The sequence below is a fragment of the Entelurus aequoreus genome, linkage group LG04, assembly GCF_033978785.1.
Source record: "Entelurus aequoreus isolate RoL-2023_Sb linkage group LG04, RoL_Eaeq_v1.1, whole genome shotgun sequence".
NCBI lineage: Eukaryota > Metazoa > Chordata > Actinopteri > Syngnathiformes > Syngnathidae > Entelurus > Entelurus aequoreus.
In genome coordinates, this window is record NC_084734.1 from 53616609 (window position 1) to 53635043 (window position 18435).

The 18435-nt window shown below is 40.7% G+C and overlaps 1 protein-coding gene and 1 long non-coding RNA gene across 2 annotated transcripts in view; one reads left to right on the forward strand and one right to left on the reverse strand.

Moving 5' to 3' along the window:
- LOC133648833 (plastin-3-like) overlaps positions 1-13252 on the reverse strand; it is a 25390-nt gene extending 12138 nt beyond the window's left edge. The window contains exons 1-6 of the mRNA XM_062045304.1: positions 13099-13252; positions 7388-7456; positions 5703-5854; positions 2521-2650; positions 1977-2109; positions 1799-1880 (exon numbers count right to left, since the gene is read on the reverse strand). Coding sequence (XP_061901288.1) covers positions 1799-1880; positions 1977-2109; positions 2521-2650; positions 5703-5854; positions 7388-7448 — 558 coding nt within the window. The 5' untranslated portion in view covers positions 7449-7456; positions 13099-13252. The remainder of the gene's footprint in view (positions 1-1798; positions 1881-1976; positions 2110-2520; positions 2651-5702; positions 5855-7387; positions 7457-13098) is intronic.
- On the forward strand, positions 12649-17265 carry LOC133648834 (uncharacterized). The gene is made up of 3 exons (XR_009825937.1): positions 12649-12793; positions 16617-16728; positions 16816-17265. It is a non-coding gene; the product is annotated as an uncharacterized LOC133648834 (long non-coding RNA).
- Positions 17266-18435: the final 1170 nt, after the last annotated feature.

Genomic DNA, 18435 nt, shown 5'->3' on the forward strand with positions numbered 1-18435 from the left:
TTCATAATTGGTATTTGTGCCACAACCTTTTTCCACTAGCTCATAAATCAGTCCCTCCAAAATTTATCAGGCTTTTTTGTGATCATTCCCGGCAGCTTTTTCAGAAAGCTGTGACAAAATGTGCAATATTTTGATGCTTTTTCCCCACTTAATAACATCGAATCAACTTGCAAACGAATATATAAATACATGTAAATTAGGAAGTACATTTTTATATACAACATTACCCACAAGGTTTAGCGCTGTAGACAGGAACAGGAAGTAGATTTGAGGTATGTGGGAAGACAAAGATTGTGTCGTTTGCTCAATAAAGGTTTATTATATTGTTACATGTTGTTTCTCTTTCTTCTACAGAAGAAACACGTTTTCATTAGACAGTTGATGTGCATGTTTGAGTGCCGTTCAGAGAAAAATTTGATTGGCCAAAATGTGCAGGGAAATGCGGTCATTGGACAAAGATGCAAGGACGCACATAATTTGCGGGAATTGGTTGAATTTGCATGAACTGGCACAATTGTGACATTACCAAATCCCTGGACAAACTGATTGACACATTATCAAGGGACTGTGCGAGTGGGTGCGTGCGTGTGTAGGGCCGCCTCGCCCTAAAACAGTCCTCCTTAAATAGTGGCTGCGATGTCAGTGGGGCGCGTGTGACCTCCGGGAAAATGCTTTTTTTTCCCGTAGCAGAATATGAAGAATCGTATGTAGCACTTTGCTTCACTGTAACCACGGTGGGAGACGAGAAAAAAAACTGTGTTTTGTTTCCTTTATTGTTAATAATAATAATAATGAGGTGGTTCGGGCATCTGGTCAGGATGCCACCCGAACGCCTCCCTAGGGAGGTGTTTAGGGCACGTCCGACCGGTAAGAGGCCACGGGGAAGACCCAGGACACGTTGGGAAGACTATGTCTCCCGGCTGGCCTGGGAACGCCTCGGGATCCCCCGGGAAGAGCTAGACGAAGTGGCTGGGGAGAGGGAAGTCTGGGCTTCCCTGCTTAGGCTGCTGCCCCCGCGACCCGACCTCGGATAAGCGGAAGAAGATGGATGGATGGATGGATATTGTTAATAAGCTTACAATGTTATGCAAAGGTATTGTTATAACAATTTTACAGACAAAATATACTATTTATAGTCACGGTGGAGAGTGGGGTGGGGGCACAAAATATCTTCTTCATATCTTCATAATTTAAAAAAAGTATAAACATTGTTTCACATAAAAATAAAAATAAATTGTAATAGGAAGTGGAGGGGGGCCTCAAAATACAATTCTGTTTCGGGCCCCAATTTAGCTTGGGGCAGCTTTGTGTGCGTGCTGCAAAAAATATCTGTCAAAATATATAATATAAAATGTATGTATGTGTATATGCTTCTTTGATATTGGCCCTGCAGAATCAGCATGTCCTCATCCATTTGTGTCAATGAGGTGAAAACTTTTCACAAGTTGACTTCATGTCTGTCCCCACCCATTAGGACATTTTCAAAGTGTAAAATATGATACACATTTAAAACAAAGTATGTTATTTGGAAAATAAACTGAGTAGTTTATTTTGTGTTTGTGCATGACTTTCTGTCCAACTAAGAGATAAACTGATCCGCCGTCTCACACCGTCTGGGAAATTAGAAGGTCATATATTTAATGCAGGAATGCGATACAGCACCGCCATGGGCAGACTGTCCACTAGCAGTGGAAACTGACACATTGACTTGAATGGAAACGGGACGAGTTTGCCACTGTGGCAGCGCCGTTCCGCATCCACTAGAAATCCGGGGTTAGAGTCCAAAGAAGAAGCCTACCTGTGTAGTGAATGCAGTGAGTCTCTTTTTGTTGATGGTTCGCTCATCAATGGTCTCGGGAACAGATTGGTTGATGAGTTTGCTACAACAAAAAACACAAAATACACACAACACTTTCTCATCAGCATTTAATATTAATATGATTGTTGTAGTGCAAAAAGTTGTCTTTTAAATTTACCAAAGCACAATCCCGTCTGCTAGAGCTTTGAACAGAGCTCCAGTGTTGGGGTTGATGGGCAGCATGCGACTGCAGTCTGGATCCTTCTCCAAAGTGGAATTGATGTAATTGGCAAAGGCAAAGCGTTCCTGTTCTGTAACAAAGTTACGCACAAGTTTCTGTCATGGCTGCTCAGTACAACATGATTGAGTTGACAACAATGAAGAATGGAATGTACAGTAGTCAGCTGTGATACTCCCAATAATTAGAGGTGTACAATATAACTTTTTTAATTCTGATACAATACTAGTGTTGTAGCCATGAGTTTTGGCACAAATCATAGTACATACTACAATGGTAGATATGAACAATACTAACCTTATGACAGATTTATGCTCTTGAAATACGAGTACGTTTTTGTTTTGGCAAAATCCACTTGTGGCCACAACTGCTTGTATCGGAGATTTGAGATGCAAGCCGATATTATCCAATAAGTGTTTTTTGCTGATATAAGACTAATATCAATTTTGAATCTGGACACTGATAGATTAGTTTCCATTCTTACCAGATATTGAATGCTGAGTTCCTTCACTTGAGATTTCGCTAGTTCCTCCGATGGCGACGATTCCTTCTTTTTTGTTAAGCGCTTTTCTGAATGCTTGGCCAATGTGGTCATCCTTCATGTCCTGAAACATCTTTGAACAGAAACACACACACCAGAGTAAGTTTGAGACAAAAACACACAACCAATATGTAATCCTTAAAGGGTGAATTGCTGGACTAAATTTTGTGTGTGAAATTTCCGTAATCATGTCTCGTATGGGCGTGATCAAATAGGGGGTTGTTGATGTTGCCTGGCGTGGCTGGTGAACACAAAAGCTTGTTAGTGGCAGTTGTTTGTACCTTTGAATGAGACAATCTTTGAGAGAGAATTTTGTCAGGACATTGTTATAAGATCCTCCCCTTTCTAGATTGAGAATTTCACATACTGTAGATTAGGGGTTGCCAACCCATGGATTGCCATCTTTGGGACTTTCTCGGTAGATCCCGTAAAAATTAGGATAAATTAAATGCATTATCACAGCAGTGCCCTCTCTTCTTGGAAAGTGACCAACAGGTTGCCAACATGTACGAATTTTATCCCCTGAATAAACCCGCCAACCTCATCACTGTCGGACGCACCTCGCCAGCCCCAGCCTAAAACCTAGACAATGCGCCCGCACCGAGGTACCAGCGCACGCCACAAATCTGCGTTGCATTATATGTGCACTTGAGAAAAAACATTGCGCTCTAAGTGTTGCAGCACATCGACCAGCTACGTACAACCCTAAAAACACTCCTACTTCCTCAAACACTATTGCTTGCCTGCGACAGGAACTCACAAGCCAAATTGAGGTATGCTTCCTTACGGAACAGACGTCAAGTAACGCAGGCCAAGCACCGACAATGAACCACAAAACCAAGGGTGCCCAAAGTACGGCCCAGTGATCATCCACAAGCTGTGACTCGTGTCATTGAAAATCAGAAAAGAGATCTAACACAAAAAGATGCAAAATGCACAATGACAAAACAATAAATACAACAATATTAACTAAAGTAGGGGTGTCCCGATTAGGGTCCAGCAAGAAAACTAGTATGGGATTATATGGGCTTGCATCTAAAATCTCCGATACAAGCAGTCCTGCAGCGTGTTTACTTATGCAAAGTTGGACAGCCAGTTAACATCTAAATGTCCTCCAATAAGCACACAAAGTTGGTCTCTTCTTATATTTTAGTCAAGTCATTTACAAAAGATAAACATGGTAGGCTATTAGGAGTCAGCATCTGCACAACAGCTAAACACACAATAGCACACAAGCTCGATGCATGTAATAAGTACATGTTTCAATATTAATAAGTATCAATTATAGTTGCATATTACTTACACATACAAAGTCCCCAAGACAGAAGCACATTAGAAAGTATCCAGTAACAAATGTGCCCGCATCATTCAAATTACTGCGTTGTGAGTGATTCATCACTCCAGAGAACGCATCTCCACTGCTCTAGAGTCCAGTGGCGATGTGCTTTACACCACTGCATCCCACGCTTTGCATTGGCACTTGGTGATGTATGGCTTAGATGCAGCTGCTCGGCCATGCAAAACCATTCCATGAAGCTCTCTGCGTACTGTACATGGGCTAATTGGAAGGTCACATGAAGTTTGGAGCTCTGTAGCAACTGACTGTGCAGAAAGTCAGCGACCTCTTTGCACCATGTGCTTCAGCATCCGCTGACCCCTCTCTGTCAGTTTACGTGGCCTACCACTTCGTGGCTGGTTTAGAATATTTAGGAGCGAGGAAATTTCACGACTGGATTTGTTGCACAAGTGGCATCCTATGACAGTTCCACGCTGGAAATCACTGAGCTCCTGAGAGCGGCTCATTCTTTCACAATGGTTTGTAGAAACAGTCTCCATGCCTAAGTGCTTGATTTTATACACCTGTGGCTGGGCCAAGTGATTAGGACACCTGATTCTGATCATTTGGATGGGTGGCCAAATACTTTTGGCAATATAGTGTATGTGCTGACATCTCTCCCCCAAAGACTGTCTCCTTGCAAGGGAAGAGAAGCCTCCAACAATTTATTGTAACTGTAATGCAGGAAGGACACATCCCAGCCATTCAACAACAACAACCTGAAAAACGTCTTGATTCTAATTTTAGATTTCATACAACAAAATGAAAACCACCAGTCAGCAAAAGCAAAAAAACGCAGCAAAAGCAGACATTTTTTCATATATGGACACCGGAAGCGGAAGTTGCAATTTTAAGACAATACTGCAGACTGGACTGCAGGAAAATGGACAGGTGGTGTTGTATCCTGCGTCAGACAGACCAGTTTTTATATACAGTATATACATCATATTGTCTGGTAGGGATAAAAGTGTGTCAAGGCCTGTGAGCAATATATTTATTTGTGATTGTGTCTTTGCACATGAAGCAAACAAGTGACTAGGGATGTAACAAAATTTCATGTCACCGTAATTGTAACTAAAATTATCATAGTTATTATTATCACTGTATTGTTGAATGTGCTCATAAAGTACTTATACACACTAAAATCTTTAACAAAGTTATTTAAAAAAATAAACTAAAACCTACTATTCTGCAGGTTTTGTGTTACTTATGCTTACTGGTAATATTTTAGTCCAAGTATTTTATCTGTTTAAATGGCTAAGTTTTTATTATTTTAAATATTGCTTAGTTCTCTAGCACTAAGATTTATTTAAATGAAAAGTGCGTAACAAAATATATTATTTATTATTTCTGGTGCTTGTTGTGTCCTACTCTGTTCAGCGTTCCTTGAATGCCCCGTAAAAATATTCCCGTAAAAACACCTCAGGTCTCGTAATCCTCAGTCACTCAGGCTAAGAGAGCACAGCTCGTAGGTTCGATGTGCACAATTAAATGTTGTAGTTGCTCAGACAGTAATGTTTATAGAAGTCTAGATAGGGGAATGTTGTTTCCTAATGGGGAAACAACGTTAATGTCTCTTGTTTTCATGCTAGCGTTTCAGCTAGCAAGCTCTGGCCAGTCAGTGAGTTTATCAAAGTGCAGATATCAATCTTGGTTTTTCCATAATTTGACTTCAAAACTTTAATTTTGTTGGTTGGGAGTTTTACTGTTGTTATCGTTACTACTGTTTATCATTACATCCCTACGAGTGACCAAAAAGAAGCTTCGTCAAACAGTTAGTGTTACCTACAGCGGTGAACTCCACAAGGTTGATTCGGCTGTCATTGTCCCGATCGTTTTTCCGAAGGAGTTCTCGGATCTGGTAGCCAGGCATTGGAGAACCCAGCGCACGGAAGACCTCACCGATCTCTGAGCCGCTGATGAAGCCATTGCCATCCAAATCTGCAGATGGAATTAAAAAGAAAGAGGAGGAACTTTTTTAGCGCTGTTTGCAGTAGGGCAATAAAAATCAAGTCGAACACATCTGAATTCAGTCAAGACTGTCAGGCAGAGGTTGGAGTAAGTCAATGTATTTTATTTATATTTAATCCAGAATAACGGTAGAAAATGGATGGAAACATTTAGGTTCAAGTGACTATTCCTTTTGCTCTTGCTTTAACCTGATAACAGTCAACGTAGGAGTCGTTACACACGAGACTGTCCTTACTGGCGGTCTAAAATAATAAATAGCTATGTTTAACTCTCACACAAGGACTATTTCTATACAGGGGAACGAAGAACAGTATACATTTAAACAATACACATAACATTATACCAATTGTGTAAATAATTATTCACAACAGAAAGGACTCCCAAGACACTACAGCCGAGCCCATTTAAAATAGGAATAAGTCTCCTCAGTAAGAACAGTTTTTGGATCTTATTTGAATTTAATGTTTTTTTCATCATTAATTACAGACCTTTTGACGTTGACAATAAAGTATACTTTATGATAAGTAGTTGGAAAACGAATACGTTATGATTTACTTTCATTATATATAGGCATTGCATTGAATTTGACCGATACCCTGACTAAGATGGCCACCACAGACGTTCCATGGCAGGCTGCTTGTGCGCCTGTGCAGATGTATCTGGGGAGTTACGGTTTCTAATCATCTTACTCAATAGTAGAAATAAATTAACGCAGTGAACCCTCTTGTCAATCGTCCACAATTTTGTCCCAGCTTTGTCACAGTTGTCTGTGTGTTTTTTGTTGTATTAATAATGTCACATTCATTTTCCCATATTGTTTACAGACACAGAAGGGATTTGGTAGCAAAAGGTCAAAATATTTGAGTAAGAGCCAATAGCCAATAGTAGTTTTTGTTTGTCCAGTTGTTAGATCTTGTCTTCTAAATAGTAGACGTTGCATGCAGTTGCAACTGCAAGGCGTTAGATGGCAGTAGCGTATAGGCTTGTCGTAGTCAGAAAGTAGTCTTTGGTCAAATGTGCAAGTCTGATCTTTCGTTGAATTCTACTAAGTGTTTATACTGTAATTAATGTACTTATTACACACCAGTACATTTATTGTAACATGCATATTTTTTGTAGTTTTCATTACCAAATTTGGAGGTGTTGAAATCCTGCACATTTTGAAAGTGTAGTTTACTTTTGAGTGCTTTCAATCAGGCATAATTGCTTTGGTGGCATGAAAGACTACAACACTAACTAGAGGCAGTCCGCTATGAGTATGCCTGATTGTTCACCAAGTGCTTGAGCTGTGCCAAATCTGCAAATAGATGTGACGTCACTTGCAACAAAAGGTATCGAAATATGGTAGCATTTAGTTTTACGTGAATCGGTACTCAATAGTACTGACGAAATCTGATCGGTACCTATAAAAGTACCGAATTCCATTCGACTCACATGTCAACTATACGCATGAGTGACTAATTTAGTCTTCAATTCTACATAAACAACAAACATGACACTCACCCATTTTCTGGAAGCACTCTCTGATGTCTTCCATATCCTCAGGACCGATTTGCTGCGACATTGTGACACCTGACAAAGAGCACGTGAAAGAAACAGCCTTCAATGGTAATTGTAACATTGATGTTCTAGTTTCTCCATAAAGTGTGTGCACTCCTACAGCAGGAGGTATAAACTATCAACTGAAAATGGAAGCCATATTGTCATGATAGCAACAAATCAATTGTGTCTTACAGAACAAGATCGTTGACAGTGTCATGATGATCATGGGAATAATGGATACACATGTGCCCAAGATGAGGACCATTAAGTGTTTCACCGCCGAGTCTGTGGACGAGTTGCGTGCATGTTGAGAGACGACAGACTGGGAGGCAATTGGAGCGGCCAGGGACAATCTGGACAAGTATACGGACACTGTGACCTCATACATACAGTTCAATGAGGCGTGCATCATTCCAACACGCACCAGGGCTTGTTATAACAACGACAAGCCCTGGTTCACACCCAAGCTCCGACAGCTGTGCAAGAAGAAGGAGGCTGCGTGGAGAAGCGGGGACCGGAGTACCTACAGAGAAGCGAAGTACCACTTCAACAGGGAAGTGGAGAAAGCTAAATCTGTGTACTCTGTCTACAGGAACAGTTCCGCTCCAATGATTCTGCGGCCGTTTGGAGAAGGCTAAGGGCCCTTACGAACTATAAGCCCAAAACCCCCCAGGCCCTGAATGACCGGACTCTCGCTCAGGGCCTCAACACACATTACTGTCGTCATGAACGGCCTTCAGCTCATCAAAGCCCTGCTCCCCCCACCCTCACCCTCCCCACCAATGCCAGCACTTCATTAAAGGACTCAAAGGATTCCAAGAACATCATAGGACTGTAAAGGCCATCTCCATCCGAGAAGAGGATGTACGCCGGCAGTTCTTGAAGCTGAATACGCGGAAGGCCCCCGGGCCGGATGGTGTCTCCCCCTCCACTCTCAGACACTGTGCGGATCAGCTGGCTCCTGTCTTCACTGACATTTTTAACACCTCTCTGGAGCTATGCCGCGTGCCGTCCTGCTTTAAGACCTCCACCATTGTCCCCGTCCCCAAGAAAGCACGGATCACAGGACTAAATGACTACAAGCCAGTTGCGCTGACGTCTGTAGTCATGAAGTCCTTTGAGTGCTTGGTCCTGCCCCACCTCAAGGACATCACCGCCCCCCTACTGGACCCACTGCAGTTCGCCTACAGAGCCAACAGGTCTGTGGATGATGCAGTGAACCTGGCCCTCCACTTCATCCTGGAGCATCTGGACTCCCCAGGAACCTACGCTAGGATCCTGTTTGTGGACTTCAGCTCTGCCTTCAACACCATCCTCCCTGGACTGCTACGAGACAAGCTCTACCAGCTCAGCGTGCCCGACTCCCTCTGCAGTTGGATCAATGACTTCCTGACAGACCGAAGACAGCACGTGCGGCTGGGGAAGATTGTCTCGGACAGTCGAACCACGAACACTGGTACTCCTCAGGGCTGTGTACTCTCCCCCTGGCTTTTCTCCCTGTATACAAACTGCTGCACCTCCAGTCACCAGTCCATAAAACTGCTGAAGTTTGCGGATGACACCACCCTCATCGGGCTCATCTCGGATGGCGATGAGTCCGCCTACAAGAGAGAGGTGGACCGGCTGGCGTCCTGGTGCAGCCTCAACAACCTGGAGCTGAACACCCAGAAAACAGTGGAGATGATCATGGACTTCAGGAAAGCCACAGCCTCACCATCCCCCCTCACCCTGATTGACTCTCCCACCCCCGTCTCCATTGTGGACTCCTTCCGTTTTTTGGGCACCACCATCACCCAAGGCCTCAAGTGGGAGCCGACCATCAGCTCCCTCATCAAGAAGGCCCAGCAGAGGATGTACTTCCTGCGGCAGCTGAGGAAACTTAAGGTGCCGACCGAGATGCTGGTGCAGTTTTACTCAGCCATCATAGAGTCCATCCTGACCTCCTCCATCACCGTGTGGTTCCCCGGCGCCACAGTCCAGGATAAGCATAGACTGCAGCGCATCGTACATGCTGCTGAGAAGGTGATTGGCTGCAAGCTCCCATCCCTCCAGGACTTGTTCTCCTCCAGGACCAGGAGGCGTGTGGGTCGGATCACAGCTGACTCTTCTCACCCTGGACACAAACTATTCTCCCCTCTCCGCTCAGGCAGGAGACTACGCTCCATCCAGACCCACACCTCCCGCCACCTGAACAGTTTTTTCCCCTCGGCCATCAGGCACATGAACAAAACTCCTAGCAGTAGCTCCTTGAATTCCTTCTAAGTCTATAACAAGATCTGATAGCTCAGTTACAGCTCTTTTTATTACCAAATATGTGTTATGTGTTTTATGTTGCACGATTGCACCAAGAAAAATTCCTAGTTTGTGAACCCGTTCTCAAACAATGGCAATAAAACTTTTCTGATTCTGATTAGGTGAATACAGCATTTTACCACATCTATTTTGGGGTGGCGGTGGGATATAAATTTGAATTTGCAAAGAGTACAAAACATAAAAAGCAAAAAATATATGTTTAGAACTTACAACAAGCTTTCTTCTGTTGCATCTTTTTTTTATGTCACAAGATGGAGCCGCCTGTGGGCGCTTTTAGATGGGGCAGGGGCCCACAGCAGAACCCGGTGCCCGTTGATGCCATCTACTGTACATAGTTGTTAACGACATTCTGTATTCACAGATAGTACCATTATGATGTGTTTATGAATGAGGGCGTAACAGGTCACGCCAAATCTATTTGTGGCGGTCCAAATGTATATGTTGTGGGGATGTAAAAATAAAAGATAGTATGTGAAACCTTGCACAAAGACAAATAACGTCACACTTACACACATATATTTATGAATCAAAATCACACACGCACACACACACACGCACACACACACACACACACACACAAAGGAAAAATGCGTGCTTTCAGGCTTCAAAACTCTCCACTAGAATTGTTTGCCAAGTTGCTAAATTGGCAGAACTGTTTCCTCCTGCTTGGTCTTCTTATTTTCTGGCAGGCCAGCTGTGTGTTTATGTGGTAATGAGCAAACATGCCAGTCAGCCACAAACACATTAACTATGGGTAACACAGGGCGAAATACCTTGAAAAGTGCCAGAACACTGACAGTAATAATACAGTAGAAATTCATCACAATAATAATATGAAACATTTTTTGTCATCTTTACCACTAAGCTGAGATGTCAAATGTTTTTCTTTACATTTATTTAACAAGATATCAAATATCCTGACCCACTTTGGATTGATATTAGCATGTTTAATGATTTAAAATGTGAAAAATATCTTAGCGGACCTTCACGCTCTTCATTTTGTGGAGAAACGTAGCTTGTACCCTGCCTATTGCCACAAGTCAGCTGGGATAGACTCCAGCTGTGAAGTGACCCTAACAAAGTATAGAAAATGGATGGTTTTGGTGGTCAAACCAGAGCCTGAGGCAAAACATATTCCTATAAACTAGATAATTAATGATAAACAAATGGAGAACTTGAGCTGTGTCAAGTTTCTTGTTAAAAGCAAAGATACATTAATGATACATAAAACTATTTCTGGCTCTGTGCCACAATGTAATGTTGTACCATATCAGTAATAACACAAGGTTTATTGTCGATCCTTTACGTAGTTTTAGCATAACCCTGTAAAAACAACGGACAACATCAACATCCTACTGTATAACACAAGATGTGCCTTTTCAAAAATGATAACACTGAGCTTTGACTGACACTTTAAGAGTGCTAATATCAGTGAGTATTTTTGTGGTTGTAGTATGATGCACCAAAAGTTATGCAACATCATACCATTTCCCTGACATATCTTTCCAAAGCAGACGTGTTTCAAGTGTGGCCCGCAGCTCGGTTTTTAAATATATTATTTTTCTTATAATTTCATTTTGTATAATTATTATTTTATCAAAATTATTTTATTTATTCAAACATATTCTAGGTATGAAATTAAACAGGCCCATTTTAAAACATCATGAAGTAGTATTTGGGCCACAAAATAAATAAAACAATATAAATTTCCCAAATTACATTTTCAAACCGAAATAGCCAACCGAATTAATACCTGCTTGTGTTAAAGCCTGGGTGCTTTGATGATTTTCTTACGTTCCAACGTGATGTGTACAGGGTTCTGGTCGAATTGTTTGTTTTCATCAGGATACCAAAAATTTGCTTCATAACCTAACACTAATGTGCCATGGCATTATTTTCTCTTTAGTTCGGTTTTGGTTATGTTTACTATTCGGATTGATATGTCTACATCTGTGTTTTCCCATACATTCATGTATTTGTGGCGGCCCGCCACGAATGAATTTGTACCATCACAAATACATTTGGCGCTACGTTCAACGCCTTAGCTAATAAACACATTAATGGGCCTGTGTGTGAACACCGCATGTCCTTACAACTCAGTACAATAGTAGATGTTATCCTAACAACTTACACACCAAGTCTGCCAGAGAATAAGAAGACATAGCAGAAGTGATCCGTGCAGCAATTTAGCAGCTTTTTTGCCATTTTTAGCACGTATTCAGACCACCCAAAAAAGTGACAATAATAATAATAGGGACACTTTATTGTCTAATTATACAATTTTGGAAACCTACATCAAAGCATCGGTCTTTTTAACAAGCACCGGGTAATTTACCTCCCAACCCCTTTCTAAAAGTACTTACAGGCTTTCGACATAAAAACACACACTCACCAAATGCTACAGAAGAAGCATTTGTTTCACTTTTAATGTATTTAACTCACATGCGTCATGGCCAATAATGAAAACTGTCTCACAAACAGAAAAAAGTTGTGCGAAAGAATGCATTGTATTGTTTTTTATGTATTTAATAATAATAGTTCAATATTAATCAATGTCCTTTTCTTACATTTGTATTTTATGTTCTGTGTGTAAACTTCTCATCCTAAAGCGTTGTATTGTTCCTGTGTATTGGTTGTGGATTTCAATAAAGTTTAATATTTTTTTAAGTGAAAGGTAAAGTACATCCAAGTAGTCTTCAATGTTCTGTGCGCAGCCCTTGTTATAAAAAGTATTCACTGGATGGATCGATTGAAAATAAACATTGATTGATTGATTAGTTTGTGCAGGTGAAGCTAATATTTTTGGTTAATTACGGGTGTCATTTCAGTCCAGTTCCACTAGATGTCACTGTTGAAGAACAAACCTTGAAAGGGTTTTGCTGTTTTTTTCGGTTTTTCTAAGGATAAAAGGGACTTCCGTTGTATGTCAGTCTGATGACACTACATGGTGGATAAATAATACAATAATACAACAACAAACAATTAGTTTGTTATCCGTTGCTCAAAGGTAGTCGGCTAAAGTGTCAGATATTCTCCACATTGACACACATTCAAGTGAGTATGAATCCATACTCGTCACTTACACATGCGTTGACGATGACAAAGCAGTTTATCATAGTAAGAGTCCCTGAAAATTACACTTTACATATTAAATCTACTAAATATACGTTTAAAATGGCTAATGTTGATAATGAATTGATTTTGAGCACGGCAGATGCTACATAATTGATCAATGTACAGTTTGTCATCTTTCCTGAGGTACACTGTGAAGTAGCAGTACGACGTCTTCTCTGCTCTTTAACGTCATAAAAAAAAGAAAATGTTTAAAGGCAAACATTGTGAAAGAGTCTTTCTCTTACCTGAACTCAGCAGGAGTAACTCAGGTAAATCCCCCGGGAGAAGAGACCCTGTGTGTGGGCTTCAGGCTCGCTCCCCGTTTTCTTCATCTGACACCGCCCGGCGAGGATTGGCGCCCCGCCCCTGCGCTCCGCCCTTTTCTCTGAATCAAACCGCACCCTCCTCACTCTCCCATTATGTCAGGGGACGTAAATGCTGGTCGATACTGCAATTACGGTAACAATTCGATACCAAGTAAACATCAGTATTTCCGGCGTTTCCGCTGATTTGTTGATCATGATGATAAAATAAAACAAAACATGGCAGACAAACTAAAACACATTTTTGTCAAACAACTTATTTGTAATCGAATAATTTAATATATATAAATATAAGATAATATGGCAGCACGGTGAAACAGGAGTTAGTGCATGTGCCTCACAATACAAAGTTCCTGGGTTCGATTCTTTCTGTGTGGAGTTTGCATGTTTTCCCTGTGACTGCGTGGGTTCCCTTCAGGTACTCCGGCTTCCTCCCACATCCAAAGACATGCACCTGGGGATAGGCTGATTGACAACATTAAATTGGCCAATGTGTGTGAATGTTGTCTGTCTATCTGTGTTGGCCCTGTGATGAGGTAGCAGGGTATACCCCTTCCGCCCGAATGCCCCCCCCCCCCCCCCCCCCGCGACCCCAAAGGGACAAGCGGTAGAAAATGGAATGGCTGGATGGATAAGATAATGTAAATATATCACCATAATAGTACAATTATTCCTTTTTTTTTTGGCATACAAATATTTTTGAAATAAAGCCAAATAGCACAAAAAACACTTTCGGCTGTCAAATTTAACGCATTAATTAATGCAATTAATAACAAAAATGACCGCATAATTCATGTATAAACGCAGGGTAATCACACATTTTATTTTGTCCTCACATGCTCCTTATGGTTACTGTATACGGTCAGTGATAAGGTCAATGCATACATCAGTGCAAAGTTGACTATAGGGAGACTCTTCAAAATAAAAGTAAAATTGTCAAGGTTCCATCCATTTTCTACAGTTGATCAAATAAATTCACCAAGTAAAACAATTCAAGAATGTTCCTGTATGACATTCCGACAATAAAATGATGTCAAAATATTACGTTGGTTTTTTTAAGTTAATTTAAACCAAGCTTGCAAGTAATTTACTGCAATTAATCGCGATTATTCAAAATTGACAAGTGAGATTAATTCTATCCAATATAACTGGTCAAATTGCAAGCAGTTGCAAATCATTTTTATATAAAAACAATAATAAGACTAATTTGGCCCCGTGAACATTGTCTATCTGTGTTGGCCCTGCGCTGAACTTAGGTGGCGACTTGTCCAGGGTGTACCTCGCCTTCCGACCAAATGCAGCTGGAATAGGCTGGGATTTGCTTTGGTGGCTGAAAAAAGAGCAATGATGAAAGATAAGACAATATTGGTCTCCTGCACAGTTCTATGCTGCAAGGTAGCAGTGAGTACATCAAAGTTAAAGCTTTGCTATTATCTTTGACTGTGAAGACACAAAGGCAGCGTTATTGCAAAGCGACTCGCTAATCGTAAATATTCTCCACAGCTTCAACCAGTTTCTACATGCATAAATTCTTCCTCCTGGTCTCCTCCCCCCCTTACTGCACAGTGATGTGCTGAATCTTGTCAACACTAAATTCCTCCTATGTGGCCACTGAACATTTTCTAGAAAGCCTTATTTCTCTGCGTGTTTCAGTGCAGAGCTGTAAAGTGCACACACTTTTGAAGTTTGCATTTAACAGTAAGAAAAAGCACCTAATTTGTCAAAACCTTTTTATAAGTGGCATAAAATATTGTTCTTGAGTGAATGCTACAATGATGCCAGCATTGAGTGTTCAATGTGTTAGCGTTAAGCATTCAATCCGACATTTACAGTTTTATAGCATTCTACATCATTGGTATATGTCTATATATTGTACATATTCTACAGTTTATACATAATAACAATAATAATAATAACGATAATAGTTAAAGGCAAAAGTCCATTTGTTTTATATGCTAATAGCAGCATAGCTAAGACTTGCTTATTATACATGTCAATCAATCAATCAATCAATGTTTATTTATATAGCCCTAAATCACAAGTGTCTCAAAGGTCTGTACAAGCCACAATGACATCCTCGGTACAGAGCCCACATACGGGCAAGGAAAACTCACCCCAGTGGGACGTCAATGTGAATGACTATGAGAAACCTTGGAGAGGACCGCATATGTGGGTAACCCCCCCCCCTCTAGGGGAGACCGAAAGCAATGGATGTCGAGTGGGTCTGACATAATATTGTGAAAGTCCAACACATCAGCGAAAGTCCAGTCCATAGTGGGGCCAGCAGGAACCATCCCGAGCGGAGACGGGTCAGCAGCGTAGAGATGTCCCCATCCAATGGACAGGCTAGCGGTCCACCCCGGGTTGGGAGCAGAGTAGAAAAGAAAAGAAAAGAAACGGCAGATCAACTGGTCTAAAAAGGGAGTCTATTTAAAGGCTAGAGTATACAAATGAGTTTTAAGATGAGATTTAAATGCTTCTACTGAGGTAGCATCTCTAACTTTTACCGGGAGGGCATTCCATAGTACTGGAGCCCGAATAGAAAACGCTCTATAGCCCGCAGACTTTTTTTGGGCTCTGGGAATCACTAATAAGCCGGAGTTCTTTGAACGCAGATTTCTTGCCGGGACATATGGTACAATACAATCGGCAAGATAGGCAGGAGCTTGACCGTGTAGTATTTTATACGTAAATAGTAAAACCTTAAAGTCGCATCTTAGCGACATGTGCGAGTCATGAAGGAATTGTTCCAAAACTCACAAGTGTTTTACTGAATCAAGACTTAAAAGTATTAAATTAACTCATTCACTTCCCAGCTAGCTACATTTCAAAAGGGAATAGGGGTGGGAATCTTTGGGCACCTCACGATTTGATCGTAAATTGATTATTTATGCATCTTTAGTGATTATATTCTATATTATGAATATTCAACCATCCGGGCCCCGGATGAATGGATGTCCCCGGAATCCGGGGACATCCATTCATCCATCCATTTTCTACCTCTTGTCCCTCTTGGGGACGCAGAGGTGGGTGGAGCCTATTCCAGCTGCATAATTGATTCGAATGATCTTCAAAGCCAAAAAGTACATAAAAGTCCTTAGGTTTTTGAAGAATGCATTTTGGATTCTTAGTTTTTCCTACTTTTTGCTTAAATTCAATAAACTTCAGTCCTAAACAAAAATAATGTTGTTTTTTTACCCTTTTGAAGGCTTTTTGATCAGATATTGTCACAGGTTTAAATGAGTAAAATAGCTCAAGTTATGCAAATTAATACAATTCTAAAACGTATGTGGAGACGTATTGCGTGATTTTCTATTAGACTTATTCTTTTGTTGTTTCACTACTTTGCATTCAACCTAGCTTAGCAGTTAGCATGGCTTCTCATTTCCTCCTACTGTCTGATTTTTTTATTTTTGCTTTGTGTGTTTCCTTTCTTTTAGAACCAGCTTCATTTAACATACTTTAAAAAAATCCATATTTGAACATCTGTCCATTGATGCATCATCATCCACTTACCAATGATGTATTAAGACTCATCATCCCTAAAACCAGGTGATTCAATTGTGTAAATCTTACTCCAACTGCATTTACCGTATATCGAATAAAACAATCTCCTCTTCTCCTTTACTGCATCACCAGCTCGATAAAAGGAACAATTAACTGGCTCAGCCAGAGTGAATCAATGACTCCCAAGTATTTGACGAGGACTCAAATTCACTGACTCCTTACTGTTTCCGTTCTGTTTGGTGACAAGTAAATCAAGTAATTAATTATCAATTTATGAGTGACTTATTTAAATTGGGGTGACAAAAAGAATGTTGGCACAAAAGGAAACACAGGTCATCATCTCCAACCACTATCTCACTCACGGATTGATCAACAAAAACGCAAGGCACGCTGGGAAGCGCACACTTCCTAGACATTGGGGGAAAAAAAAAGCTAAAATAACAAAAACAAGTCAACTTGGCGGCGAGTGACCTTTTTGTTATGTTCATTACTAGATCCAACAAGTTATTAAACTACAGTATATTATCAATAAAGTGTTGTCCGCCTGTCTTCTTCCAGTGATGTGTCTGTAAATCTAATACCACCTGACCTTTTTCCACTTCATGGTCCAGAGTGCAAACTTTATGCTTTGAAGTCGTATGAAACATTTGTTCCCATTAACTGGACTGATGAATGTTTTTTGTAAAGCTACACAGTAATTTACTTCTGAGTGCTTCATTTATCTCTGCAGTGTGTTCCGACTTACATTGTTTATTTGGAACCTAACAAAGTGTACAGTAGTACTTCTGGTTCAAAGATGGTGAATCAGACATCAAAACGCTTACTGGTCTGTACATTATTACTGCAATACATGTTTTTGTCAATGTAAATAAGACTCATTGTCATTCATTTCATGTTCTTTTGGGGCCCGAAAGAATTTACCTGAACTCTTCTTGATCCACAATAAAATTATTATGCAATTACAGTGTTTCCCATAGGACTGTAATCTATCTGTGGCCATGGTGGGTTTTGGGTTTGTTTGCATAATTGGCTATGTTGTAAAGTTAAAAAGGACCCCGCTGCCCGTAGAGAAGAGTTACACATGCTTTAATTTTCGACTCCAAAATTATTTTTATTGGATTTGTCACAGGTCACTTTTTTAAATTGAATATTTAAAGGAGGCTAATTACTACACCTAAAACATTGCTAAATTGGCAACATCTATTCCTGATGCTACCTCTTCTTATTCTCTGGCAGACCAGATATATTATAGTGGGGTAAATGGGTAGTACCATGTCTATTTGTATATTAGGGGTGTCCCAATCTAATATTGATATTGGGTATCAGTTCAAAATAGGCAGAACAAAAAATTAGCATGGTATTATATCAGCTTCCAAGTAAAACGCCCGATACAAGCAGCATGTTTACGTGTGCAAAGCTGGACAGCCAGTTAAGATCTAAATGTGTTCCGATTAGCACACAAAGTTGGTAATTTTTGTATTTTAGTCAAGTCATTTATAAAAGATGATAGGCTATAGGCTACTAGGTGCTAGCAACTACACAACAGCTAAGCACACAATATCACACAAGCTAGACATGAAGTGAATTATATTTAAATAGCGCTTTTCTCTAGTGATTAAAAGCGCTTTCAATAGTGAAACCCATTATCTAAGTTAAATTTAAACCAGTGTGGGTGGCACTGGGAGAAGGTGTGTGAAGTATCTTGCCCAATGACACAACGGCAGTGACGAGGATGGTGAAAGCGGGGATCGG